Source organism: Ptychodera flava, chromosome 11 (assembly GCF_041260155.1).
Source record: "Ptychodera flava strain L36383 chromosome 11, AS_Pfla_20210202, whole genome shotgun sequence".
NCBI lineage: Eukaryota > Metazoa > Hemichordata > Enteropneusta > Ptychoderidae > Ptychodera > Ptychodera flava.
This window is the reverse complement of record NC_091938.1, coordinates 26,931,297-26,959,217: the sequence shown is the minus strand read 5'-3', so window position 1 is coordinate 26,959,217 and position 27,921 is coordinate 26,931,297. Positions and strand designations below refer to the sequence as shown.

General features: G+C 37.3%; 3 protein-coding genes and 1 long non-coding RNA gene across 5 annotated transcripts in view; 3 read left to right on the top strand and 1 right to left on the bottom strand.

The window, feature by feature from the left end:
• LOC139143968 (WD repeat-containing protein 86-like) overlaps positions 1-4,705 on the top strand; it is a 31,717-nt gene extending 27,012 nt beyond the window's left edge. For both annotated transcript variants that reach the window (XM_070714597.1, XM_070714596.1), the window contains exon 5: positions 1,150-4,705. The gene's annotated coding sequence lies outside the window, so the exon portion shown is untranslated. The remainder of the gene's footprint in view (positions 1-1,149) is intronic.
• Positions 148-1,494, top strand: LOC139144443 (putative uncharacterized protein DDB_G0292330). Its single transcript, XM_070715143.1, has 2 exons — positions 148-174; positions 1,150-1,494. The coding sequence occupies exons 1-2, from the start codon at positions 148-150 to the stop codon at positions 1,492-1,494; spliced, it is 372 nt and encodes a 123-aa protein (XP_070571244.1).
• Positions 4,706-5,445: 740 nt separating the features above from the next.
• On the bottom strand, positions 5,446-27,436 carry LOC139143971 (uncharacterized). The gene is made up of 2 exons (XR_011554700.1): positions 27,241-27,436; positions 5,446-5,770 (listed from the first exon to the last, which is right to left on the bottom strand). It is a non-coding gene; the product is annotated as an uncharacterized lncRNA (long non-coding RNA).
• Positions 18,549-25,984, top strand: LOC139143970 (uncharacterized). Its single transcript, XM_070714598.1, has 5 exons — positions 18,549-18,847; positions 21,155-21,379; positions 22,193-22,381; positions 23,706-23,768; positions 23,897-25,984. Exons 1-5 carry the CDS (start codon positions 18,811-18,813, stop codon positions 23,971-23,973), a joined length of 591 nt encoding a protein of 196 aa, XP_070570699.1. The 5' UTR covers positions 18,549-18,810; the 3' UTR covers positions 23,974-25,984.
• Positions 27,437-27,921: the final 485 nt, after the last annotated feature.

Genomic DNA, 27,921 nt, shown 5'->3' with positions numbered 1-27,921 from the left:
TATAAATTAAATCCTGAAAACAAACTCTTACGGCAAGGTCAGGAAATATTGGCAGAATGCTCACATATATAACTGAATCGTTTGAAGCTGGAACATACGAGTCCCCCACGCTGTTACCCGCCAAACCATACGTCATGATCATAAACAATGTCGCCCACGTCCGCCACCCCCGTTGTCTGTTCAAAATATCAGGGCAGTATTTCCTTGTTTTCATTTTGGAAGAACTGAGGGCCTATAAGATGAACTCATTAAACCATAGCAGTTAATAAAGAGAGATAAAAGTTGTCTGTCAAGATAATTTTAACAATCTTGAAATCAGACAGTGAAATATACTAACAATCTACTCTAAAAACACGAGGAAAGCAAGGCCGCTGTAGAGTACGGCTGAATATTCATACATTTTCCCGAAAACAAAGAAATACATGCTTAAGTGACAATACGACAAACGCATTAGCTCATCATTGTGGCCTGAGTTGATTCTCAGGGATAATGAATTATATATAAGTTTGAGAGGTATATGTTATCCCCTGGTCACGTGAACGATGCATGTCTCCCATGAGCAATATCATCTAGAATGCTCTTGTCACTTCATTAGAATGGATATCAGGTGTACATTAATTAGCAAATAAATGCGGCCTTTTTACTTTCCCATTCAGCTGCATTGGCTGGATCTCCATGTTTCGCTCTGCAAACACTGCTTGTGTACCAAATTAAAAACTGCATGACCCAATATTGTCACAAGACTTACAGTGTTTAAGGTAGAACGCGCCCCAGAGACAGATATTCGGACTCTCAAACTTTCACAATTCTTTTCTGTTATACCACTTGTGGGGGCTCATTTTAAAGCTGTTGGTGTAAGAAAGCTTTTCATCGGCTTAGTTTTCGAAAATCGAAAATTTTATTTTTCTCCATAGAGTTAACATGGGGATGGCGGCCATTTTGAATTTTAAATATCTGTAAATCATAAGTTATTTGTTTCTCTACTAGCAAAATTTGCACGGTGACCTCCGATTTATATTCTTGATTTTGAAAGTGAATGGTTGAAAAATTCCTCAAGGCAAGTTTGAGCAAATGTTTAAGTCTTTCACTTTCGAGGCGCATACTACCTTAAGGCCACTCTAATTAGGATCATGACTATCTTGCTTGCAGATAAACAATGGCAAACTGTACACGGCGTCCTTTGACGGATCCATAAAGATCTGGGACGTGGACGACATCAAAGACGACATCACGAGTTTCGGAAACAAGGACGACGAAGAAGAAGACGAGGACAACAAGGAGAAGAAGAAGAACAAGAAGAACAAGGATTCGAACGAGAACGAGGAGAAGGACAGCATCGTGGAGAAGAACGAGTTAGAGAGCACGGAGAAGCTGAGGAACGGCGACGAGAAGAAAGACAGCGAAAAGGAATTCGACGACGACGACCTGGATGCTGAGATCACCAGAGAAATAGAAGAAATTAACAAAGAGATGGAGTCTGTGAAAGATATGTAACGAACTACTCTTTACGTTACCGAGCCTAATTGTGCTAATTACGCTCGTTAATTAAGTGAAGACTCAGTAGTCAAAAGAGTTGAGAGTGTGGTTATGACGTCGACCAGATAATTACATGATAAACACTAGACATCAGACCAACTCGAATTACCAATGTACATTTCCCTTAGTAGGGTTATGTGTGACGTAAGCTTGAAGCCAGTCTTGAGAGAATGAGCATCTTAAATTCTTGCTCTGATGGGGATTGCACTCTGGGAATTGCAATTTGTACAAGGTCATCATGTTTTCGAAGCGGATCTAAAGAAAAGACATATTTGTTTATTTTGTCTATTCCCTATTTCGACGAAAGTCTGTCATTGATTATAGTTTTCAAAAAAAGCACAACCAGCCTCGTTTCTATTACGGAAACGAGCACAGGTGTATATTACACCAATGCACAAACTTCCCCACATACCCGAAATGCAATGCGACGTCAGACATACACCCGGGCCTATGCAGTCAGCAGGAATTGACTGGCACATTTCTCATATGCGAGAGACTCGATCAACTCCGGATACAAAAACGTGAAACGAAAGAATAAAAATCAATATGGCTCCTTCGACTCGCTCCCGCTGAAAAGCTAGCAGATCATAACACTCCATACCATATTTCATTGGCTCTTTCTTCCTTTGAGTTTCATCGGAATTGATTTTCAACGACTGAATGGTTTAAACAAGTATCCATTGTGTACTGTAAGAATTTATGCTCAATATTTTGAGGCACCAAGTCAACTAGGAATCAAACAAACTACTAGTATTGAGATTTCGCCGAGGAATCGTGAAGCAAGCGAAAGCCAGAAACCGCCAAGGTTTTGTCCCCTACGTCAGATTCAAGCTGAAAGAGCATTATGGCTGAGTATATTCTCCGGAGCTAAGTTCCAAACTCCGATAAAAAATGATCCAAACCTGCTGTCATCCAGAACACTCTTCATTTACAGAATCTTTTTAAATACTATAGCTCAAACAACATACGGAAATAATCTGTGTTATTCGAGATTCAGAGAACTTTCGATCTGTAATTCGTTGCTAGCCTTCGTTAGGATCATGGGGATCGTGACGATGTCAATGACGATGATCATACGTGTTGGTGGAAGTTGAGCAGAGTCTCACGCCAACAATCGTACGTGCGGCAGGCTTTTGGTGATGAAAGTTGTGATCCCCCTTTGTGACGACCTTCACGGTCAGGTTTACAGTTCAATTCATTGACACGATTGTTACATTTCAGAATAGATTTAGTCACTTGTGTGTTATGCACCGTAGCCCTCCGTCAATATTTTTATCATGTATAACACCGTAATTTTTTATGCTAATTGAGCCTTGCTGGTGATACATAGAGATACATATTTACCAATAATTCTACATGAAGGAGCACTTAAAGAATTTAGGTCGGCATGGATAATTATATAAAGCAATAAAAGTATTAGCGTTTAAGGTTCCTACCAGTTTCCTGTCGGCTTTTACATCCGTATTTACTTTTATTCAGACTGATTATTACAATGTACATTGATAACAATTGAATTGTATTTTCTATTTTCTAATCTTAATGTGCTTAAATTGTGGACAGATGTTACACAACTCTCTTTGCAAAGGTAGCTGAGGCACGAATGGGGAAGATTTAATATTATCACAAAGGCATAGACCTCACAAAGCACTTGTTACTTGTAGCTTTAGAAAACATGCCGAGGCGGCTGATGACGTGTATTGTTTACCTAGCTTCATACGTCGATACCTATTCGAGGTTTATTGATTAGTCGGCACTCATAGGAAGACTGCGTTTTGTGAATGGCAATTTTTACACTCGAGAATATTATTGAACCAAGATGGAAAACTCTACTGCTTATAGGTTAGTTCATTGTTATATATAAGAAAACCCCAAACACTTCAAGGCATAATGTGGCTATAATTAATTAGACGCGACAATCTGCACTTGTTAAGTGCAGTCACAATGGTACAATTTTTCCGAAAGAGTGAATTTGTAAGAACGTTGAGGGCGTCATAACCCCTCACCAACCCTGTTTTCATAGACGTAGACTATTAAGGTTTCATTCTCTTATTTATATTATTGAACCAATTATATCATTAAGTTATGTATAAACATTAATTGTATTTTGAATATCGTCTGGAATGACCTACTTAAAATGTAAGCAAAAGCATTATAAAACAAATTTGATAATTGACACTGAATTTCTTCGAATATCCTATGATGAAAGTTATCAAAATTAGGGCTAGTGTCACGAATGAAAGTGAAAGTTTTATTAGATTTACATGCAACTTTCGCTCCATAGACACCGACAAAATTTAATTTGTGTTTGTATTTTGTTATCTGTCGAGAATAGTTTCGATTTCAGGCATGCCCATGGCAACCACATTACCGTTTCTTTATCAGACAGCAAATCGTCCAGTCCTCTCCTGTGATTTCTATGCAAATTGTCTATTCTCTGAAGAGGAGATTCATAATTTCTAGATCTGTCATTTCAACAGTGATGGTTTCATACTTCTGCTACTCAGAGAAATTGACACTAGTCAATTATCCTAATGGAAAAAATAGTACTATCGATGGACCATTAGATTCTTGAGCAGTGCTATGCATATCATTTTAAGTCTCTTTCTCAATTAGCCACTTCAGAAAAAAGCTGTATATTTCTTCAATACTCTTATCAAATCTTATTTGTTTCGGACCCTCTTCTATTTTCTTTAGATCTATTCAGCTTTCACAGTATGATAAACTGTTCTTTCAACTTTAGACTAAAATCTATGGTATACCCCGTACATTTCATCATGACGTTAAGTCACGCCAAAAAACAGGGACCCACAGCTAAACGGGAACCTCGTTGTCACAACTCGATCGACGCACGATCTGAAATAAATCACACCCTTGACATTCCAGCATACACTCAGTCATGATGTGAGTTTTTGCACGATTTCGGAATTTTTAAGCTAGATATCAAACCGTACACTGACACAGGGTCTGTAGATGAAGGAAATTAAGGAAAATTTACAGAGTTTTCAAATGGACGCTTTATTTAGAGACATATCAGCGATTCACACCTTCTCACGCACTTTTTTTGTAGCACGTATGGATTTTGTGTTCCCGACATGTAGGGGTTTTATTGATTTATCGTGTGGAACAGAGGATAAAAATAAAACAAGAAAATGGTTTCACCACAACGTCATGCCTGCCATTGTGTATTGTGTATTGATTACAGGGACACAGTCTCTGTCTATTGACACACGTTTTGTCATTTCGATGCTATTTGAGAAGTAACTGTTGGTCATTCTCTTGAGCGATTTAAAACTTAGCGAAAGAGAGGACAGGCTATCAACGTACAGTCGCAACTTTGCACATAGATAGTAGATAAAATTTAAAGACTAGACTATATAAGCGGTTGAATACTTTTCTGTTATGTGCGGAAGACATCGAAGTGCTGATGAAGTAATGCCCGCTCTACAAATCTGCATACATCAGTGTAAAGAAATTACTAACGTAGAGATGTATTTTGAAATGAACGCATCGACGTCCTTCAGAATTATCGTTGACCTAGAAAACTTCCGGACCGATTTAATTGCATATTTCTTGGACATAGTCAAAAAAAAAATGATCATGCGACCGTGTTCCTTTAAAGGTTTCACGAACGCTTTCGTTTTCTTCTACTAACACGATTTGAACTAATTTGGAATAATTGGATCTTCACATTTTTCTAATTTATCAAAAGTATTAGGTGCCCTATAGCTGTATGTTGCAATTTTACTAAGTACTCATAAAAACAAGTATATTAACTTGAAAAGAAGAGTGGATGAGCTTACATTTGCAGATTAAATCGACATTACTTCACCATCCAATTATCCCAAATTAGTTCCAATCGTGTTTATTCTAATTATGTAAATTCCTTGAGCGACGATCAGATAATCGGAATATAATGACAGCATTCATTTTTTATTTACAGTTTCCACTATTGTAAAATAATTACATGACTGAAAAGTGAGGAAAAGCATGTGGATTCAGGAAAATAAAATCGGTATGAATTGTCAAATGCAAATAATATGCGAAAAATATGGCCGAAAACATTTTCACAAAATCTGACCCGTTTTGTCAAGATCTGGAGTTCTATCCTGGTCTTTTTAATCAGATAGATTGCCTGTGTCGTGCAGCACATTAGACATCCCTCGGATACACTTGAGTCCCTACATTGTCCCGTATTCCGTTCAAAATGACACAGCTGCATTTCCTTGTTTTCATTCTGAAAGAAAACAAAAATTAGAACATCATTAAGATAAACTGCAATTGGTGAACAGGGGTAGACAGTTATAAATATAAAAGTAGTTTGTCGAGGTCATTTTAACAAATCACACCCTGACATGTACTGCCCATTTCAAACATGAGTAAAGAAAGACAGCTATGAAGTATGGCTGAATAGCCCAGTCCTTCTTCAGAAAACAATTTAATACAAGCTCATCTATGTGGCGGGTTAACCTGAAATTCTGAGAGATGGTGAACTACTGTAAAACTGAGAGGCATAAATCATATCCTTGGCACGTGAATGGTGCATGTCTCCCATGAGCATTTTATCATATCTAGAATGCTCTTGTCTTTTCAATAGAATGGATATCTGGTGGAAATTAATTAGCAAATATTTCAAGTTGTGTATAAATTCTTATTTCTGATAATCAGCTAAAAGAAATGCGTCTTCTTAAGTTATTGTCCGCTAAAAAAACCCCATGATCATAAAAAACGCCACACATATTATAATGCCGCCGTTTTACTTTCCAATTCAGGTGGATGTATTTTCTGGCACATGTTAACCCAAGCTCGCTTACGTTCAAATTTTATCACAAAAATATATGGCAAATAAAGCCCCGAACAAGAGACAAATATGAACGACAGCTTGCTGCAAGGAACGCAGGTATTCAGTGTTGTAGTTTTGGTAGAGCAGTGCAAAATTGGATAAAGTGCACCTTTTCCATAACGTTTTCTTCACTCATCGGGACATTTCGCTATACAACCATTGATATCCGGAACCGCAGCGTGCTATTACGGTGCGCCATATAATATCAATGAAGGCAATCGAATCACGTTGCTATAATTCGATATTGTTTCGCTGACAAAATCGACTCATTGCATAGATGTAGTGTTAATGGTTGACAGATCCTATAATCCAAGAATTTCAGAATGTAATTTATTTATGATGATTATTTTGAGAGTAAGATTAATTGCTGACCACTACAAATTTGTTCTTATATTTTTCTCTTTTTATATCTTTCGTCAATACTTGTGGGGTGTTGGGTTCCTTTTGCAATTCAATTCTCAGCGTTGAGGGCGTACAAATGTGTGGGTCCACGGTTGTCACATTAGCTTCTGACATAATCATGAGAAAGGTTTCTCATATCTTGTGAAAGAAAATGATATCCTATACCGCTCACGTATGCCAGCTAGAATAGTTTTCACATAATAAATATATAACATATTGTCACATTTACACTGAAAGACTCTGCCACTTCTCAACACTGAAACTTCGCGATCTTAGTGATCAGGGCAACCGATAAGATGTGGCAAGTTTCCATTCTTCAGTTAGAAACTGTCTTGTCTGACATGTTCTTAAGGTAGAATGTACTCTGGGGACAGATATTAAGACTCTCAATTATTCAAAATACTTTTCCAAGGTCTACCACTGGTCGAGGCTCATTTGAGGCGCTCGGAGTAAGTAAGTTACCGCTGTCATAGTTATTTAAAAATTGAAAATAATTTTCACCGCAGGCTAAACAATGGATGGGAGCCATACTGAATTTAAAACATGGTAATTGTTAGGTAACTTGTTTTATCTTGTTCCAAACTTTGCAAGGTGACCCCTGATTTTTATTCTTGATTTGGTGAGATAATGATTGACAGTTTCCTTGAGGAACGTTTGAGCAAACATTTAAGTTTTTTCCTTTCACTTTCACCTCAAAGGTGATACTTTGACATGATGTGATATGATTTGATATAATATGATATGATTTGATATGTCAGATCTCATAAATCTAAAAAACTGTGATAAACATATATGTTGTAGCAGTTTTGTTGTCATATTAACATATTAACCTTATCAGTATCATGGTCAATTGAATATTTTGATGTTTACTTTTTCATCCTGAGGACAGTAGCATCATTAAAAATATACTGAATGACCACTATACAAGTCGAAGCACCGCCTCTGTATTCTGTCATACTATAAAAAATGTGCAAAGAACTTGAGGCCATTCATTTCCTCTCTTCAGCATCTGGTCTATCCTCTATTATAATTCAATTTATTATTATAAGTCATTTTTGATCTTCATTTAAACTCGACGATTCCATAGGTGCGATACCTCTTCTCACAGTTGTCGAATACAATAATAAGGACACACCAAAGACAGAAGGACAAGACAAGAAAACTTGGTCAAAGTAACAGATAAGTAAACAGAAGATAGACAGGTTTAACAAGATCCCTTAAAGCAATCAATGACTCCGAAGCTCTGATGATTTTAAGGAAATTGTTATACTCATGCACATCTGCAACAGATAACAGATAAAGAGTTTTGATAAAGTATTACACATGCTCCGGAATCTTCTATGAGGTCCTGGATGAAGGATGGCTGTGATCTAGAGAGAATGAGGGAATTAATATATCATTTACGTAATCGGGGGTTAAGTTTGAGTTGCTTTGTTAGTATGTGTGGAACGGGTGAGACAGAGCTTTAAATTCACTAGTAGCCATAGACTGAAAGAGCCGTCGCTCGGGGACGCTCGCTCCCCTCCTCTGGAGAGCCCGGGGAGCGTAGAGAGCGCCCTCGAGCGACCGCTCAGTCTACGGTAACCAAAGACGTTGTGCATACATCTGATGAGTGGAAAGAGGTGGAACAGTGTCAAGAATGAGTCTCATTGCACGTTTTTGCAGATGCTCGAAGGCATAGAGACAGTCATCAGTAGTAAACATCAGTTTTGCATGGTAATTAGTGCGGTTGAAGAAAATTTCTGATGCGTCCTAAAACAAACAATTTAGAATTGATTTTTATTTTCAATGACAGACATATGATCGGATCAGTCAAGGTTGTTAGTAATGGCGATCCCAAGTTATAACTTCTTTTGTTTTATTAATGTTGTTCGTGGGATACAGATTTCAACTATTTTTAAGTCAGTCTTATGATTGATTTGGCCATAGTTGCATACAGGCAGTTAATGCATAATAATACACGTATATGGTGCATTCAAATTAAAAATGCAATTTCAATTGCAGACAATAAAGGGCGTTGGTCGTCGGAAAGGCGCTCAAAGGTCGCTAGGGACCCTCGCGACCAATATAAATACTGTATTCAAACTACGTTGGCGATTGATGAAAGTTAAAACATGTTTGTCTTGATGTACGTCGTAAAATTTAAATGTTGCAGCTTTTTTGACATGATTCATCTATATATAGTGCATGAAGTACAGTGCTTGTAAACAAGAAAGTTGCAAATGCGTAGTTCCGGCGACCACTTCCCTTCAACTGATTGTTCTTAGTTCGACTAGAAACAAATAGAGCAATGTGACGTTGTGTATATGCTCCTAGTCCCCATACAACCAGCCAATCAATAAAATTGACGTAAATCAATTTTGTTGTAAAATCCGTATCAGGTCGCTGTAATCTGATCAGATATATAATTTTTGATTAATTACAAGGGAGGTCATTTTTGCAGCGAAGTTTTGCAAGATACCGTTGTGAGTGAAGAATATTTCTAGTAGCCCCTACTGCATCCTACAACAATTATTGTAATAGTAACTGCTCTGTAGAATTTCGATTTTTCAGTGACCTTACACCTTTTCACTCTTCAGGCCGGAAACGTAAATTATGACGGCCCCCGTAGATCACGATTGTTTTGGGGTCAAATTAAGTTCGCATTAGTACCTATGTGAAGACTGGGACGAGGTATTATTGCCAAATCCATTTTGCGTACAGAGCAACAAATGGGATTGTGTGTGACTTAGGTATTTTACTGAACTTGCATGTAGATTCGGTGTTAAAACTTGTCATCATGGGTCGTTTGTTGCATGCACGTTTGTTGAGAGGTCCAATGTCACGGTGGCCTTCGCCAGTGTTCTGTAATCCTTCTGAAGGTTATCATTTCACAGGGACTGACAGACTGGGAGGGAAAGTTGAGCTCTTCTGTTCACAAAGTCGGTCAAACCTGCACAATTTCAAGGGAAGTCAAAACCCCCGCACTTTCTGTTTGTCACATGCAGTACATGCCACCTCAGGCCACCAGAGTCTAGATGCAGTAGTTTGATTTATGGGTGTGAACGAAGAGGTCAAGTAATAAGGTCCCGAGTCTCCAGCTCTGTCAAATTGTTGTTCTCTATTTTGACACATTCCAAAACCCTCTCATTTGAACAAATATTTATCTTCCACAAATACGCAGGTAAAATGAGCAGCAATTCTCATTTTTTTGCAATTGGACCAGGGACTTCAAGAATATTATATTTGGCATTGCTTTTAAATAAAACGGGCATAACTTGGCCCAAATTACTAGACCTGTGCCCTAAAACGTCTTTTTATCATAACGTACAGATATTTCCATGCTACGTTTTGGTAAAACAGTGTGTCAGTTGCACTGGTTAAATATTAACAATAAAAACGTCTGTCTTCCAATTTCATCCATTTCATCAATATTTTGACAAATAGAAATCAGATGATACTTAAGAACTTAAATCAAAATTTAATACCTGGTATCTGACATGTGACTCTTTAACACAAGACTCTTTTTTACCAAAAATCAGAAAAGAAACTCAAAATAACATATCTAACAATTTTATACTTTTCAACCAAAATATGGTATACACTTTCCCTCCAAACATATATACCACATACAAAGTAATCATTCTCTTATCAATAGGAATATTGCAATAATGAAAAAGTCATATTTCTTTTTATTCTTGTATCAACATCTACAAGATTTCACTCTATTATAGATAACCATCAAAGCATTCAATATCTCGAAGCTTGCCTCAATTAATGTGGAAATTATTCGGTTATGAGCACTACAAACTTAGGCTACAGAAAGAATGGCTGATGGATGGCTATACAGACAGACTGATATACACAACCTGGCACAGTTATGACATTGCCCCCACCAGTGTCTCGTGGCCCATGGAGAGTGATAAAGATAAACAGCTGGATGTAATGATAAAATAGTGAAATATACAGGCACTCAGGGTGAATATGTTAAATCAATTTGATTATTTCTTGTCCTCTTTCTAGTAATATGGGATAATCTTAAGACAATCAACTCGCAAGGCAGAGTATTTCTTCACAAATGTATCATTTTTTGCAGGCGCACAGCAGAATTTTCTTGATTTTTCATGAACAATAGATGACATTGAGTGAAATACATAACATGAAACCAATGTATCGATCTTGCCCATACACAGATACATGGGCAGATTTCAACATACAACCGTTACCTCAGAAACCCTACAGGGAAAAGTAAACGTTGTTTTCTTCCAGTACAACTAGTGCAGACACTTTTAGAACAACTTACAAAACCAGCTACACAAGGAAGATGGCATTGAGAATGACATAATAATTTTACTGTGGTGAACTTGACCATTCCATCAAAATCCTGACCAAATTTGACATCTTTAACTAAGATGCATTGCACTGTCAATTGTGTGCACATAGGCATCAGGAGTGGAACATTTGATATCCCGAGTGTCTAGAAGATTGAGGAAGTGGAATTATTTTTTTATCCTGATCCTTTGTACATTATTTTTCCCCACTCTCCAACCTTTTCTTTTCGTCAAGACCTCTCTTGCTGGTTTTATATTGACATTTGATGGGAATCTTTTTTTTTGAAAATCTTCAAGACCCCCTTCCCCCCGGATTACAAATATTCCACCCTTGGTATTTACCATGTTTACATAAAGAGCTACAATAGCTAGAGGCAGGAAGTGTGAACGATATACAACCTTGATACTCTTAAACATAGAAACAATTATGAAATTTATTTGTTGGAGAGCAAACCTGCTAAAATCACCTTCAGCTTTGCTTTCTAACGATTTTTTGCTGCATTACAGCCAATAGAGCTCCTTCTAGTAATACTCGGGAAATGTGAAAGATGGCATACAGATTGATATTTCACTCCCTGAAATGGAAACTTCTATAGCTTGCAATTTACGATAATGTATTGCTCCAGTATTAGCAAAGGATGAATCCCACAGGTAAAGGCACGTGTTTTGAAGAAACAATTCCCTGGATAAACAGCCCTGGAATTTCCTCTTATCTAAGAATTTTGTTGACCTTGGTGCACATGGCTGCTGAAAAACTGGACACATCGGGAACACCTGGAGATTATACTGAATTTTTATGTTTATTCTGTATTGTAAAATGCCCAGTGAAGGTGTACATGTATACAGGAACAGGAAAACTACAAAGTGAATTTGAATCAACCTTTAATGATGTAAAACAACTTTATCTTATTCGTCGATGCTATTGCTAATTTGACCTACTTCGTTTAAAGAAAGTGTTCGCTTAATGAAATCTGAGCTTGATAAGCAGTCCATGATCGAAATGTATAGAGAACGTATATTTCAAGATGCATATACTAGTTTCAGTACTTATGACAAATCAGTTCTCCTGCACAAAAGAGGAGAAAACATGTATCAAAATAATCGCAATCATACCTATCCGTAATCCATATATCCGTAATCCATATCTTTCTTTCATGAATTTGACTTTGTTTGTGTACCGTCTATTTACTGTCTGTTCTATGTTGTTTTGTGTCTATGTTTACAACTATTGTCTTACAAATTCTGACCTAGTGTTATTGGATTATGGATTGGTATGATTGCGATTATTATTAGACTAGTTATAAATACAGACACAAAACAGCACAGAACAGACAGTAAAGCATCGGTACACACTTCAAAGTCAAATTCATGAATGAAAGATATATGGACCTCTGGGCAAAAGGCAAAGAAGTTATGTCAGGTGTTTCGAACATAGTAAGCGCATCCTGCCCCACATGTGGCACCCGCCATTATATATATATCTGTTACTGAAATAGGTAGTGGTCACCAACTAAGGTCCAATGTCACTGATGCCATCAGCGATCATTTGTCGAAGAGAAATGCTGTATTTATCTACCAGCTTGCGATACCTGCCAAAAAGGCGTTTGAATGTAGAGACAAATCTTTCTCTGGTGTAACATTGATTTAACAGTTTGTACATCACTATATGAACTTGCAGTTTTTCAAAGCAACGATTGATGACAGTCAATATTTTTGCCAGATGTTGGTTCATGTTAATTTCCATCACGATCAAATCATGCTCTTCTTGACTTCAAACGTGCTGATGATAAACCAAAAGCTCTTGAAATACCGACAAAAACATTTACATATTGCTTTCAAAGGCATCCTTCACATGTCTTAAATATACTTGTCTAGTACCCAACCTCCGAAACATGCTTTCTGAGCACCCATTAACCAACAATTGGAAAGGCAAAGGTCAAGTACCTTGGCGTCCTCAATGAGCCTAGTGATAGTCTGGAAACTGTAAAACATGTAGTATATTTAGTTTTCAACATTGGCAAACGACTGAAAAATCTAATCATTGCTGGTGATGGGAAGACATATGATTCCCCCTTAACAGTTAAAAAGAGAATACAGTAATGGCTTATGGCGGTTGACTGTTTTCCAGGTGACTGGCACCTGCTGAAAAACACTCAATCTACTAGTGTTATTCAAAGTTTATATGGATGCTGGATTGCAAACAGAAACATTCAAGGAGGAAGGTTTGCTGACATGACTTCAGAAATGCCAGAAGTTCGAAAGATTTCTAGGGTTCATCATACAGACTTGGGAAGCTCACCATAGACTGCAAATAGAAGAATTCTTTAAATACAGGGAAGCACTTTCAGATACTTGGAAATGTGAAATCGGTTGTCAGTCAATTATGAAGGAAGTTCTGAAAGCATCATCGATAGCCTGTCCAATGTTAGCAGATTAGAACAAACTAAACGCATTCAAGAGGATGTAAGCTGCAATCTTCATGGCCTTGATCTTGAATTAGGAATTTAAATGTAGTAAAAAAGATGACAGTTTCAAATTCTCGTGTAACTTTATACATAGAGATTGTTTTGCGTATATCACTTGGCATTCCGCCGTGGAAACTGGAGTTTGCGGGTTGCAGCAATAAAACAATAGCACCTATTTTCCGCGCACACCTGAGACTTGTCCCTAACACTTCAAAGATCTTTTGGAAATACCAGAGTCTATATTAGGGCATTAAGTAAGTGGTAGATTTACAGCCCCATTTATTGACCTAAGTTGGAGGCAACTTGCCCTAGATGAAGCCCATGAATAAAAAAAAACTTAAATGTGAAACACTTAGTATTCAAGCCATCACCAGAACTTCTGGATAATATTACTGTATACCTTTCACATAGGGCCGCTTGTCAGTCTAATTCACATGGACCAAAAACAAACTAAAACTTCTGCTGTACAAAGTGATCGCAAAAAAAAAACATACAAGGGAACTCGACGAGTTGCTCTTCATAAAGTACCTCAATAACATCAGAGAGTGGTGTATATTCGTAGTCTCCGACGACTATGAAAGAGGCTCAGTCAAATCTTTTCAGGTGAGATTGCCTGGCTCAGTTTATAAGGGCCTATGTAACTTCTACAAGACTTGAGAAATGAATGTGAAAATTACATTGCATGCAGGCTTCTAAGTATACCGGGCACGGCTGCTCCTTTTAGAATGGGAAAGCTTAAAATATTTACAGGAGTCAAAGCTGTGAAGAAAAAATCCGCACAAATGATAAAGATAAAAATTAGTTGACAAGTGTCTCAAAAACAAATTGCTTTCTCTATCAAGACAGGTACACCAATATCATCTTTCAAACAATTTATTCCCCTTCCCAGGGCAATTTGCCATGCAGACGGCTCAGTGTACCACGAATCTACGAAATCAAATGCAAAAAAGGTATTTTCGTCAAGATATTACAAAGAATGTATTGTGGTTGAAAATTTACTCCTTACTTTGGTGCCTGATTCGGTGGTGTTGGAGGGCATGATCATAATTAATACTTTTCCTATCAGAAGCCATCATAAAAACTTTCATGATTATTTCAGCTGCCCAATGCCCCGTTTTGGGATTAGCCCGTCCAAAAGCAGATAGATAGAACTCGTAGGGATAGAGGTTGCAACAATAAAAGCAAAACATGAGATAGCTTGATCCCTGAGTCCAAAATACCGAAAGAAAAAAGGATGGAGTTTATCACTATTAGAGTTATTAAGAGATTACTTATCAATATTCTTAGCAATACCCTTCCAAAAAATAATAATATCACATCTTGGTACTGGAAAAGAGTTTGTAACATCTGGTGGATTTGATGGAGAGGACAGAGGGAAGGCATTCTGTATTTCTCATGACTCTGCCTTGATGGGAAATAAGGCATACTATGGTAACCATGAAAAAACGGATACCTGTATCTGGCTGCATATTGCCAAATGCAGCTACAGTAAAATTCTTATTTCTTCACCTGACAAGGATGCGTACCATGTAGGTTTGCCGTATTTTTCAACAGATGAATTAACTGTCTCTGAACATGACTATTTTATGGGAAAGGACATTTTCATTATGTTAGAAGCCAACTCCGGTGATCTTTCATCTCTAGACCCTTAACAAATTCCGCCATTGTATTCTGAGAGACCCAGATCTGGCTAATGCTCCCCCAATCGACAAACAAATTGCATGATTCGATCAGTTTTAATCTATTCAGGTTTTGACTAAATTTCTTTTTTTGATTTTGTCGGCTACGGCAAAGCTGTTTTCGTTAATGCATTCTTCAAGCATGCAACTTTTATCTGTAGAAAAAAAGCTGTTATGAGAGTAATTTGGCTCCCACAAATTATGATTCTACCCTTCTTTCTTTCCCCCATCTGATTGGTACACGCTACTCTGAGAGACACAACTAATAATTTGTTGAGCAATATTCTGGTCCAGGGGATTTTTAAAACCCTGAAATATGACCCCCTCCCCCGGGAGTTACACGTTATATGGATAGAAACAATTAGAAATATTAATGGAATACAGCCAAGAATAAGAAATGAAGAAGAGTGCATTCAAAAATGCATCAGTACTGCGCCATCACTGGCTTTGCTCTTGTATTATTTCAAAACTGTGGAGTGAAATGACAGACGTGTGTGCTTGGCAGCGATGAAAATGTTTCTGCTGTGTACAGGTTTATGTCAATCAATTTACAAAAGGTTGTGCTTATAAAACAGGTTGTGAAACAAAACGCTGTAGGTGTCAAAAACTAACCACTTGTCTGGGCCTGGATGTACTTGTAGAAACTGTTTAAATACGGTGCTAGCATAACTAAAGACAAAGATATACACACATTAGAAGCCACAGATGAGTTATTGTTAGAGGAAATGAATGTAGACAGTGAGGATGATGAAATAGACATAACTTTAGAAGAGGAGGAAGAATATGATCTGCCTGAAGAATATGTTGTAGAGTTTGAAGGAAGAGACACATATGAAATTAATGTTACTGGTGTAGTTGAAAATGAGCTGGATTCTGAGAACAGTGATGTGGGGTAAGCTCTGCATACGCAGTGTCTGGAAAACATGGTCGTGACAACACATTGAAACTCCCACTCAAAAAAAATATAAAATGAATCTATGAATAGTAAAATTATAAAATAGAACAAAAAAGTGGTTTAACACCGGATTTCTGATAGTGAGTAGTACAGTGGGTCCAAAGTCTATTTAGAGGACTTTTCATTCGTTACATCCATATCAATAAATAATTAAAGAGTGTACACCATGACCCAAACATACATATGGCTAAGTGATTAGCTGATAGTATTGCTATAAGCGTTGCAGATCATCTTGCAGTATGTTATCAAAACAAAAAGGGTGACAGCTAGGAATTCATTTCGGCTATATAGTTACATGTACATTTTCAAGGTTTTCCCAGAGTGGGGGGATGAGTGTTTGAGTGTTTTGACAACCGTAATCCGCCGAGTCCTTCCTACCTATTTTATCATTACAAAAAGTAAAGTTGACAAGTGATATCCATTCGTTTATCTTTAAATTTTGACGGTCCTCGCCCCTGTAGCTCTTTCAAACCATCACAATAGAGTCATTCATTGTTGTGCTGAAATGCACATGATAATGCAGTGTTGTCCTTGCTGTCATCTGTTTTAAAAGTAGGTAAGTATTGCTACGAGCGAGCGCAGCGAGCGAGCAACCAGCGGAGTGAGCGCAGCGAACGAGGGGGGGGGGAGAGGAGGGTGTCCCTCCTCACGCAAGGCGAAAATTGAAATTTACAAGTGGAAACGGAGTTATCTGGTGACATCTGAGTGTAAATTTTACTGAGACTCATGGGGAATTTCTGCTCTGGTAATGAGAATGCACAATGTACCTGAGGATCAAACTGATAGACCAAATTACCACAAGTTACAAGTCTGTTTGGCTTTTGTTATAGAATAGTTTAACACCAACAAACTACTGTACCATGTCCTAACAATCTTTAACCTCACCCCAAATGTTACTGCCACTGTTACTACTCACAGTAATCACAAAGTTTCAGGGAATTTGTTGTTTGAGACGGAGGGCTTCTAATTGTGTTTGTGTGGCACTAATATTTTCATTTACTGCATCCCGATTATTAGCAGCTGCTCTTGGTCACCGTATATTTAACAGGTCCTCCTCCGCGTGACAATAAATGGCGCTAAGGTTGACACTCCTCAAGGTCGAGTTCCCATGGAAGAGCAGAGGCAGTGAAGCAGTGGAAAGAGGTGAAAGGTAGAAGAAAACTGCCAGCATAATTTACACAGTGCGTACAGTATTCGAAATCTGAAAGCTGCAATTTTTTATCATATTCATTACTGAAACTATTGCTATATGGCAGAACATGATCTTATCACGATAAGGCCCATCAAGTTCAACCAAACAGCACGTCTGCAATTTTTAAGCATATTCTCGAATAATAAGACAATTAATCAGCTAATACAAAAACAAAACAAAACAGAGCAATCGTGTTGTTATTCACCGACTATACAGACCGTATTATACTAAAGTCCGATATCATGAAAATAATCAATCGAATACACGCTTTTTTCGGTAATTTTAAAATATTCCCATAGAGGTCAATGATGTCTTCATGTAGTTGTGTAGATAGTGTGCAATATTCTATTTTTATGACCTTATCAGGTAATTGGCTCTGTAAAAACTGTTCATGAATGTTTGATTGCTATTTCACAAAATTGTCCTTCAGTACTTGCCGCACACAGACGAATGGTTGATCTTTTTGTTTTTGCCATTTACTTTGATTAGTCTTGCAGATTCATCCGTATCTGCTATACACAAACCTGAAGTTAAATCCTTTAATGTGTTTTTGTGCTGTGTTTCGCTGGATAGATGGCATGTAACATATTGTATTGTAAAATTATATTTTTGAGAACGAAATGAACTGAAATGCCTTTTGATTTGTTGTTTCATCATTATTGACATATACTACTTGTTTACCCATTTATGCCTTCATTGTTGCAAGAAAATATTGTGAAAAGTGAATGAACCGCTTAATTGGCCTGGATCTGTACACCTAGATCTTAAGAGCAAAATATTACTTTCTGTCTTGATAACCATACTAGATCTTGTCTTAGTGGTTTACCTGGTTTACCTGCTGCATTCAAAATGTTGTATGTAGGAACAAATAGAAAACTGACTTTATAATTTTTACATTTTCAAGTTATTAGAGACACAAAATTCATACAAAGATGAGATAATCGCAACTTCCAGTTTAAGGGGTATATTCAATACAGATAGCTGCTTCCTGCTGCTGGTAATATCTCAAAAAATTCAAGAATTTAAATAATTTTGTAATATTTTTTTAAACATTTGCGTTCTGATTTTTTTTATTTTGCACAGTAGTCTGAAAAATTGTTTCCTAACTTTTTACTCTGAATTTCCTCCTTTTTACCACCCCTCCTTATATCTATAGCTACTGGGCCATCTCTAAGGTAATGTCCAGGAGTACAGGGGCATCCCCTTCTTGCAATACTGATTGCACAAGACTTCCGGTACATTGAAACTTGCTCTCATTGGTCGAAGGTTCGTCAAGTGCTTTTTCACTTCCGCTCCTCGTGCTTTCCATTGCAAGCGACATTGGCCAGTACTCTTTCAACGCACGTGTAGGCCTGTGGCGCACTGTAACGATAGACTGCAGTCTTCTGAGCAAAATTACCTTCACGGATCACAATTATTTAACTGTCCAACATGTCAATTTCACGCAACGGATTTGAATTGTTTCGAGGTAGGTATTTACTATCCCCCTCTCCACAAAAAGTTCTCGATTTAAACTATATCATTACCGTTAACCTATATTTTATTCAAAATTTTAATAGCAAGTATTTAGCTTGTTGACATACAAGAACTGTCAAATAGTAATATTCGTCCTGCGATAAGACGTTTCATGAAGTGCATACGGCCATTAAAATTCCTCTACCGATTGTACTAGCCTCCTGTGGCATGTCCAAGAGGTGGACTTGGGGCCTGACATTTTATATTCATTTCGAGCTCGTCCATTTTTATGGGTGTGGTCGGAATACTGTCTTTGAATGTTTTCTTACATATTGCTTATCGTTAGCATTCTCTAAAAATATGAAAGCTGATCGATATTCCTGTCTACTGGAAAGGTTTACATGTATACGTTCCTGCCAGTCAAAATAAATGTAGGTTGCTCCATCAATGTACATCACTCTTATCTACCTAAAGGTCGCACTTGCAATTTGCCGCGCAATTGGACAGGCCAAATATCTTTGTTTGACAACACAACAATGTATACCCACGCAGGTATTCGGGTCACTACTAACAGGAAATGGTTCAACATTATATGAAGTCAGCTGTAAGATAAGCTGAGTTATATTCTTTAGCCAAGCAACCCGACGATAGCGGCAAAAATTGAGAATATGCAAAGTGTTGTTGCATGAAAAGTACAGTTCCTCTACTTTTAAATCAGCGATAAAATCGTTGGGGGCGCTTTTTGTTCCCACGTAGAAGAGAATGATCGATGGATTTGAACTTTGTGTGTACTTTTGCTTTAACTTACATTCACTCGAACACTCACGAGAATGTAAAAAAAAATAGATTTCCACACTCTATCTCTATGGATTGGATTTTCCATTATGTCGCTCAACTGCGAAAAAACTTCATATCATAACAGCGCATGCGCACGCTTAGAAAATTTACCAGGTTCCTTTGATCTCGGTCCGTGAGAGAAAACTCTCTTGAGATCCTGAGACAAAACAACCGTGACCGTGAGTGTACAGAATGCAAAACTATTACAGTTGAAAGAACGATAATAACCTCAAGAGTTGAAAGTCCCGATCAATTATCGGAGACAAGTATCTATCTACCTTACAAGCTATACGAATGAAATGAAAATATTTCATCTGACATACAAGATGATATAGAATAGGCTTGGGGATTTAATATGCACTCTCAACGACCGTTGTCATTCGAAGAGGCCATGATGGCTTTTGACCGTACCACTAAATACAATTTACATAGTCAAGGGTTATTATTCAGACTTTTTGATACCTTGATAAGCATTGGGTCTTTTCAAACAAGCTGTATTACCATTGGGTCTCGAGACAATCCAACACAGCAGATACCTAGCATTGTGATATTAATTTCTGTTACGTCAAGCGTGGACTTGTCAAATTCTACAGCCAGTTTTTATCATGAAAGGCACTGTTCTATATTCTATGTATTGCAGTTTATGAAAAGTGAGAATAAAATACTAGTACTAAAAAATCCTATCTAATCCATTATGCAATTATAAAATAAATACATCGCACAGAAGACTTCTTTCTGTCAGGGTTGTTATTTACTGTGTTAAGATTAAGTATCTCATGCTTGTGGAGTTCGTAAGTCACATAGTTTACTGTGCTAGTTCTACTGCCTTGAAATAGCCCGCCACAAGATGGATTGCAAATTGAACCGCAAAATATGAACCATGCCTTTAACCTTAAAAACTCTTCATTATGCTGTTTGAAACAGGGCGAGTTTTTTTACAAAATCCAATGGTTTGTATGTTTTGGAAACAACACCTTAAAATTCTTATCATTATTATTCATCTTCCACCGAAAACACTAGATTTGATATACAGAAAGAGGCGTTCCGTAACATTGACCGTTTCTAAACGCCCGGCCGCAGAGATTCAATGATAGCGTTCCATACCTAGACCACAGATGGGGAGAAAAACTGGTCACAACTCATCCTGTTCGATATCCTAGTCCTGAATGTATAATGTATGACAATATTCATATTACGAAAATAGCGCAAAGGATGCACTCTGACATCACCCTCCCTATGCATTCGGCGATACGCTGCGCTAATGTCCTCGTGCATACTTTGCGGTTCTTCCTTAATAAATTCATCAGATTAAGAGTTCACAATCTTGTTTTACTGGCAATATTTTATGGTATTAGGGAAAAAATGTAATTAACATGTAGCTTGTTGAAACATGAAGCCTCGTCGTCAAGGTTTACTAATACTTTAATCGGCATTTCTACATCTTCTTAGACGACACGAATTGACTGTATTGTTTTTCTTACAGGTACAAGTACTTTGGTTTCCTTTATTTTGATATTGTATTGTTTCGGTGACCAACTCGCGATGGGAGTAAATGGGAATGTTGTAGGTTGTGGTAATTGTCGGCCTGACGATTGCATCAATCAAGGACCAGGAATTTATCCTCAATACAAATGTCTTACTTCCGTGAAGACAGACCTAGAATCAACACTCCCTACAGCATCAACCATACAGAACCATGTTGACACCGGTGAGTTGATCACTACCACTGTGCGCGACGTTAGATCATTCAATCAATCTTTGAAAAGAACATACAAATGATTAATCGGAAATTTTCACATTCTGTGAGGGTAATGTTTCGCAATATTTTCTCGTTTCTTTTTACTGCGCCGCGCAGAAGAAGTGTTCGACTTTACATGTAACATAAGACATTATTATACATCTACCATCGATAACAATAGAATTTTGTGTGCGCAAAAAAGCCGTACGGATCACCCATTCCGTCACGTAATACTCAAGTACCCGTAACATTTACCGCCTAGCGCCGACCCCTGTATCTGCGCGTTCACTGTTGAATGGTTTCAAGGAACCAATCGGACGAGTGCCAGAATGTCTCGCCCTCTGTATGTGTAGTATAACGGAAGGCAATCCAGAAGCACATCCAATATAGCGTTTCACACTAGCACTATAAATCGGAAGCAGAATTGTTGACATTGCTTGAAAAGGTCAATACTGGTAATATGTCTAAATCACGAATGTAAGATGTATAATAATAAGGTTATCATGAATACATTCTAAATAATTCACTCGGACATTGGCGCCGATACACTGCGCCGATGTCCTTGTGCATCTTTTTCGGTATTTTCATAATGACCTTGTAGCATGATTACTTCTGAAATCTACATTATAACAGTCAAGTGCGTTTGAAGGAACTAATTAAAGACCAAGCATTAATTTATGTACCAGCCAACACTAGTAGTAGTACATCACAAACGAAATAAATTCACACTACGGTTACATTTTGTGGTAACATTCGATTACTATTCTGTCTGCTATGTTTCAGGCTCGTCGGGATTTACATCAGTAGAGACATTAGTGTTATTGACATTTGATATAATTCAACTCGGAGGAACAGTGCTGATGCTCACTGCCGTATTTTATGTAATAAAGGGGATACAGCAACTCCAGAAAGACAATGGTAAACTGGCAGAACAGTTATCAATGGTGCAGAAAGAGGTGGAACGTATTAAAGGTGATAGTAAGAAAACATAAATCACACTATACATGGCCATCATCGTGAACTAACATTAAAACAATTGTGTCGCAAATATAATCATCGTTTTCTGATCTGAAATCCCATCATATGTCTGGAAGTCAAAATGAATTATCATTAACTCCCATAAAAGGAAACCGGACCAAGAACCCCTGGCAGACTTGTTGAAATCGTAAATTGTTTTAAGTTTCTCGGAACTACTTGGAACAAATATGCCGCACACATTCATTTGCAAAAGGCTCAGCAGTTCCTCTACTTTATTGAGGCAGCTGAAAAGGTTGATATTAAATTGGTGCTCTTTCGCGGAAAAAAAGAAACTAAACAAAATTGTGAAAACACCGTCAAAGATAATTGGCACAGATATCTTTGAGATGATTTGCCACCAACGGGTGGTTGGCAGAGCAAAACTTACTTCTGACGATAGCACCCATCCTGCCCATGGGTTAATTTCAATTGATTCCCTCAGACTGGCTTATCGCTCAGTGAAAGATAAGACTGTACAAGTTAACAACAATTTTCAACCTCAAGCTTTTCAAATGCTTTCAGGGCACTTCTTGATCTATAAGCGGTTTTGTTCTGGCAAGCGAATTGAGGATATTGCCAGCTTTTGTTTGTTAACGTTCGTTAATGCGAATTTCTGCTTTTATGTTATATGACATTTTTCTCTAGTTTTTTTTTTATGTTTTGTATATTTTGGTTCCAGATCTATTTCAATGTGCATTTTTATAGTTTAATTGTCCGTCTGGACAGTTGGTCCTTTTAATAATGCGTTACTAACATAATGACGAAGTCAGTCGTAAATCGTGAACGTGAATATAAACAAAAATGTTGAACTCCGAAAATCAGAAGACAAATCATGATTTAAACTTTACCAAAACATGAAATATCGCCGAAATACATGTATTTACTAAAAGTATTTGTTGCGAATAGGTCTTTGAAAAATCAAACCTTTAAACTAGCATCCAGTTGGTAATAAAGTATATAGGCCTACATGGTTAGGCAAAACACTGATAGTGCGAATTTAAGCATGAATGAAAAAGAGTGTGTGCTGCCACTTAATCAACCACATCTTTGCCATCACCGCATTCATTTTATGTCACTGTCATGAGCACAATCACCATAATAATCATCATTGCCACAACTACCACGCAAATCATCATCGTTGTGACGTCGCCATCGTCGTTAGCTTCGCCGTCGCCATCTCTGTCAACGTGTCGTTGTCGCACTGGGTATCATTATACATATACCATTTCAAAGGTTCTGTTCATCGATAACTGACATTATTTTTCGTTGTTAATTGCAGAACCACGAACCCAGGCGCGAACCCAACACCGTATCCGTGGAACAAGAGACTACCATAACTTCGGTAAGTACTTTTGCAAAATTGCTTGAAGTCGGTTTACTAAAGCTTTACGACTTTTTTAATTATTAAATTAATATGCAGGGCATTTCTGTCGGTGGCACACTACCTAAATGTGCATATATTTTTTACAGGAAATCAAGAAGAGGCGCAACCGATGATAAATCATCATCAGACCGCACAACTTCAAAATGTCAATCCTGCTGAGTGAGGCACTAGAAGTAATTACTACAGGAAGTAATTACAACATATGCACCTTATAGGAAAGTAAGATATTCACAAAATACAACCAACTTAATGCCAGTGCCACCATTGCAATACGTGCCTCAAAATTGCAAGATTGAAACTTTAGTCCCATCCTTCCTGGATATTCAAAATTCAAAATGATCATTATCCCTAGTATTAAAGATTGATTTTGTATACTATCTTCCGTGCAGTTCAGTCTCAGAGCCACTCGGAGGAAAGGTCATTTTTGCCATTCATTTGTCAAGCGAATTTATTTTAAAAGGGGGAAGGTAAGTGGTTGAGGTTAAAGCGCCACATTATCTGCTCGAAGCACTGATATAGCCTGCACTGTTTACAATTCACCTTTGCGCTAGGCTGTGTTACGTGTCTGATCGCTTGCACAAACGTATCATTGCAGCAGTAAAATTTACGAACAGGGGACCCCAGCCGTTAAGAGAATCGCTCGTTCTTTCTTGAGTTAATAATATTACACGATATGGTCTCCATCTTTTTTTTCCTATGAAACTGAAATCAGACAATAATTTCATAGTGGTCATTCAGTAATAGTATATAGCGTTTTCACTTCATTATGGCTCTCAATTCACTGCTACTTCGCCATCGCATGGCTCCCCTTGTCTACAAAATCGCTTGATTTGTGAAAGAAAAAATGGTTTTTCCTTATGAGTAAACTGAACCGAAAGGAAGAAATATAGAGACAAAATATAGCCTTGCCTTAACTCCCCTTGAACTCTGTGGAAAAACGTAAATTTTCGACTTTTACAAAGATGACTGTAAAAACTTAAGTTGCACCATCTTCACAATGAGTCGACACAAGTGGAAGACTGAAGGGTATTGTAAACTGCTGAGAGTCCAAAGATCCGTCCCCGACTCGGAGGTGCATTTTACTGTAAAGTTCAATAAACTTTAATAAACTTTATTTTCTTTACTGTAAAGGTCAATGAACTTCAATATTCTGTATATTTGTTACCATTTCCATTCGATACTAAAATTTTCAGTTCATGTACATGTACATTGGTCTTTCCATATTATAAAGTATGCATTGTATTCTCTGTCTTCTTTCTGGTATGGAAAGACTGTGAAAATAGTTATATATTTATGTCACAAAGTACGAAGAGTAATGTTACAGCTCATTAACTTCAGAGTGGGTGATTTCAACGTGTTATCTTTACAGTTTATGTGTCTGAATCGCAACACTTTCTTATAGGGAACGTGTTTGTACAAAATGTTTTCTCATGATCATAATAACCTGACAGGGATCATTTTTATACGCTAAAATATTCACAACGTTGAAAAACGGTCCTACGGTGATGAATTTCAATCGGTATCATATAGGCATAATGTTAATGTTTCATGCATATGAGCATAATATTTTGCCAATAGTTTTACAAGATCTGAAGTTGTATTTGTGCTGTTGTACAGTAAGTTATGTTTTGCACATTTTCATGCATTAAAATATATTTTTATTTAATGGATTAGGTAACCTGTTGGCCACATGCAAACTTTCCACCATAAGAATTTGGAATTTATGAACTTTGCCTCAGCTTTGTACTATTATCATTTCACTGTGACAGTCATATAATTCTAAGGGGACAAAAATTGCAGGATACTGAGATCATTGTGGGTAAACTTGACTTTTCACCACAGCAAATGTTTGAGATACTGATTTCATAAATATTTCTATACAATTGTAAGCGTTTTCGGGGAAAATATATTTTTTCATGAAATAACTCGTGCATCTTTTCAACATTTTAGGCATTCCTGGTATGGCATTCCTGTAAAGTCAAAAAAGCTTCCGTAATCTTGTGTGTTTTTCCTGTAGAAATCTGCCATATTGAAAATATGGTCAACTGCCTGAGAATATTTTATCTCACTTAGGAGTCAAATAGTATTTAAGGTACCGAGAATTTTTTATCGATTTAGACCTTATGAACCCCTAGTATTAGTTATTAGTTAATAAATTTTGTTTTTTTCAGCAATTACTGGCTCTACCATTTTTGTCGTAACAGTAATTATGATGGTACAACTCCACCGGTTTTTTAATGTTTCAAAAGAAGTATGAGGAAACAGTAGAACATATACAGGTGTTCAAAGTTTTGTATGATATCAAATTACAAGTTAGTGTGCTAAAAATATTCCATGAGAATTTTGTACATTACAACAAATTTCAGTGTCTTACTTGCAAAATGGACGATATATAAGTTCCCTTGTACTGGAACACGTAAGAAACATTTTTAGAAGGTTACTGTACAATGTGATACTTATGTTTTAGTACTATGCACTTATGTATGTGTCAACCTAACATCTTAAACGAATGTTTTTGAATGGAGTATCATTTTTATTCTACATGAAGTAAAGAAAGGGTTTAATTAAATATTACTCTGCACTGCTAATGGGAAACACTCAGTCAGTCTTCGTAAGCTAGGCTGTAGTCCACTTTCCTGTTAACCATGATGTGTGACTCAAGCCTCATTACAGTCGTTCAGCGTAAATTATGAAATTACAAGCGCGTGAAAACGATATGGTAATTAAATCATGACAATAAAATGCCGTGATTGTTGAAAAGGGGGCTCACAACTGCTATGGTATGCACACTTAATTTAGGCAATGCGATGTTTTTGAGAGCAAATAAGAAATTCGTCGCTGGTTAATAAATAATCTGATAATGGTTGTTAATTTTCTACATCGCCCCTCATAATTGACAGGGCTACAAGTAACCAATTGTCCGGGAAAGAGAAGCGATTAGTTATTAAGTCTGACACGAGTATGGCCGAAAAAAGTCAGATTGTCGCCTCGCAAACACGCTGTCCTCAGCCGCCAGGCGGCGTGTTTCACTGTGACTGCCTTTTGAGCATGCCTAAATTCACTGGAGAGAGCTTTTAGAGGCATATGGGAACAACAAATGGCATTAAATGTTTATGAACTAGGTTGAACATGCACAACTGTCCGACAAGCAGCATGACTTCAGTTCACTCGACCCTCTTCTCTGGCGGGAATTGACGCAAATTGCACACTAAGTTTGTGTAAATGATAGTGGATTTGCTTAAGGTATAGGGCACATTTAAGTATGCAAAACCTGTAAGATTGATATGACTCACAATAGTCTAGTTCAAGTACTACTACGTTAAAACGATAACTACATTAATACTCCCTCCAAAAGAGTTCACGTCACGTGATGTCACTTGAGCGTGCTGTTATAACGTAAAGCATATTGACCGTTTCCAAACGTACTCACCTCTTTGTGGCTACAGGAAACCTATTAGTTATCCTCCAAACCTATTTCCATGAACGTTATTCCATCTTAGCCATCGAAAACAGGTTGAACACGACAAATATTATCCTTTCCTCTACGAGGAACCGCAAAGAGAACTACTTGTTTACGTGTGCGGTATGCATATGGGGATGTGGTCTATTGGAAGTTTTTTTTTAGGTCCCTGGCAAAGCTTAGTTGACCTTTTATTTGTCACATAGAGGCTGGGTCAGAGTTGTTTATGACTTCGTGAGAACGAAGCTTACCTTCGTGCACGTATCTCTTTTAATCCAATGCCACTACTTGAATCTGAGTCGAAGAAGTTCTTTTCACACAAAACAGATGTGACTATTAGCATGAAAATTTGTATATTATCAAATAGACAATTTCACTTTCAATATGAAGGGGTGGCTTTGCACTTGTTCGTACTTGCAATGATTGTAAAATATATAAGCTTAGACATGTTATGGTAGGGTCACACTGTGACTTCATATTCCACAAGAGTCCTAGTATAGTGGTCATTATTTTAGCCTATCATTGATGAATGAGAAAAGTGTGCCGCGGGCAAAATAAGGGCAGTTGTGACACACTGAATTTCGACATTTTCACTTATGTACATTGGCTAAATCGTTTGCCATTAGAATTTCACATTGACTTCATTTACAA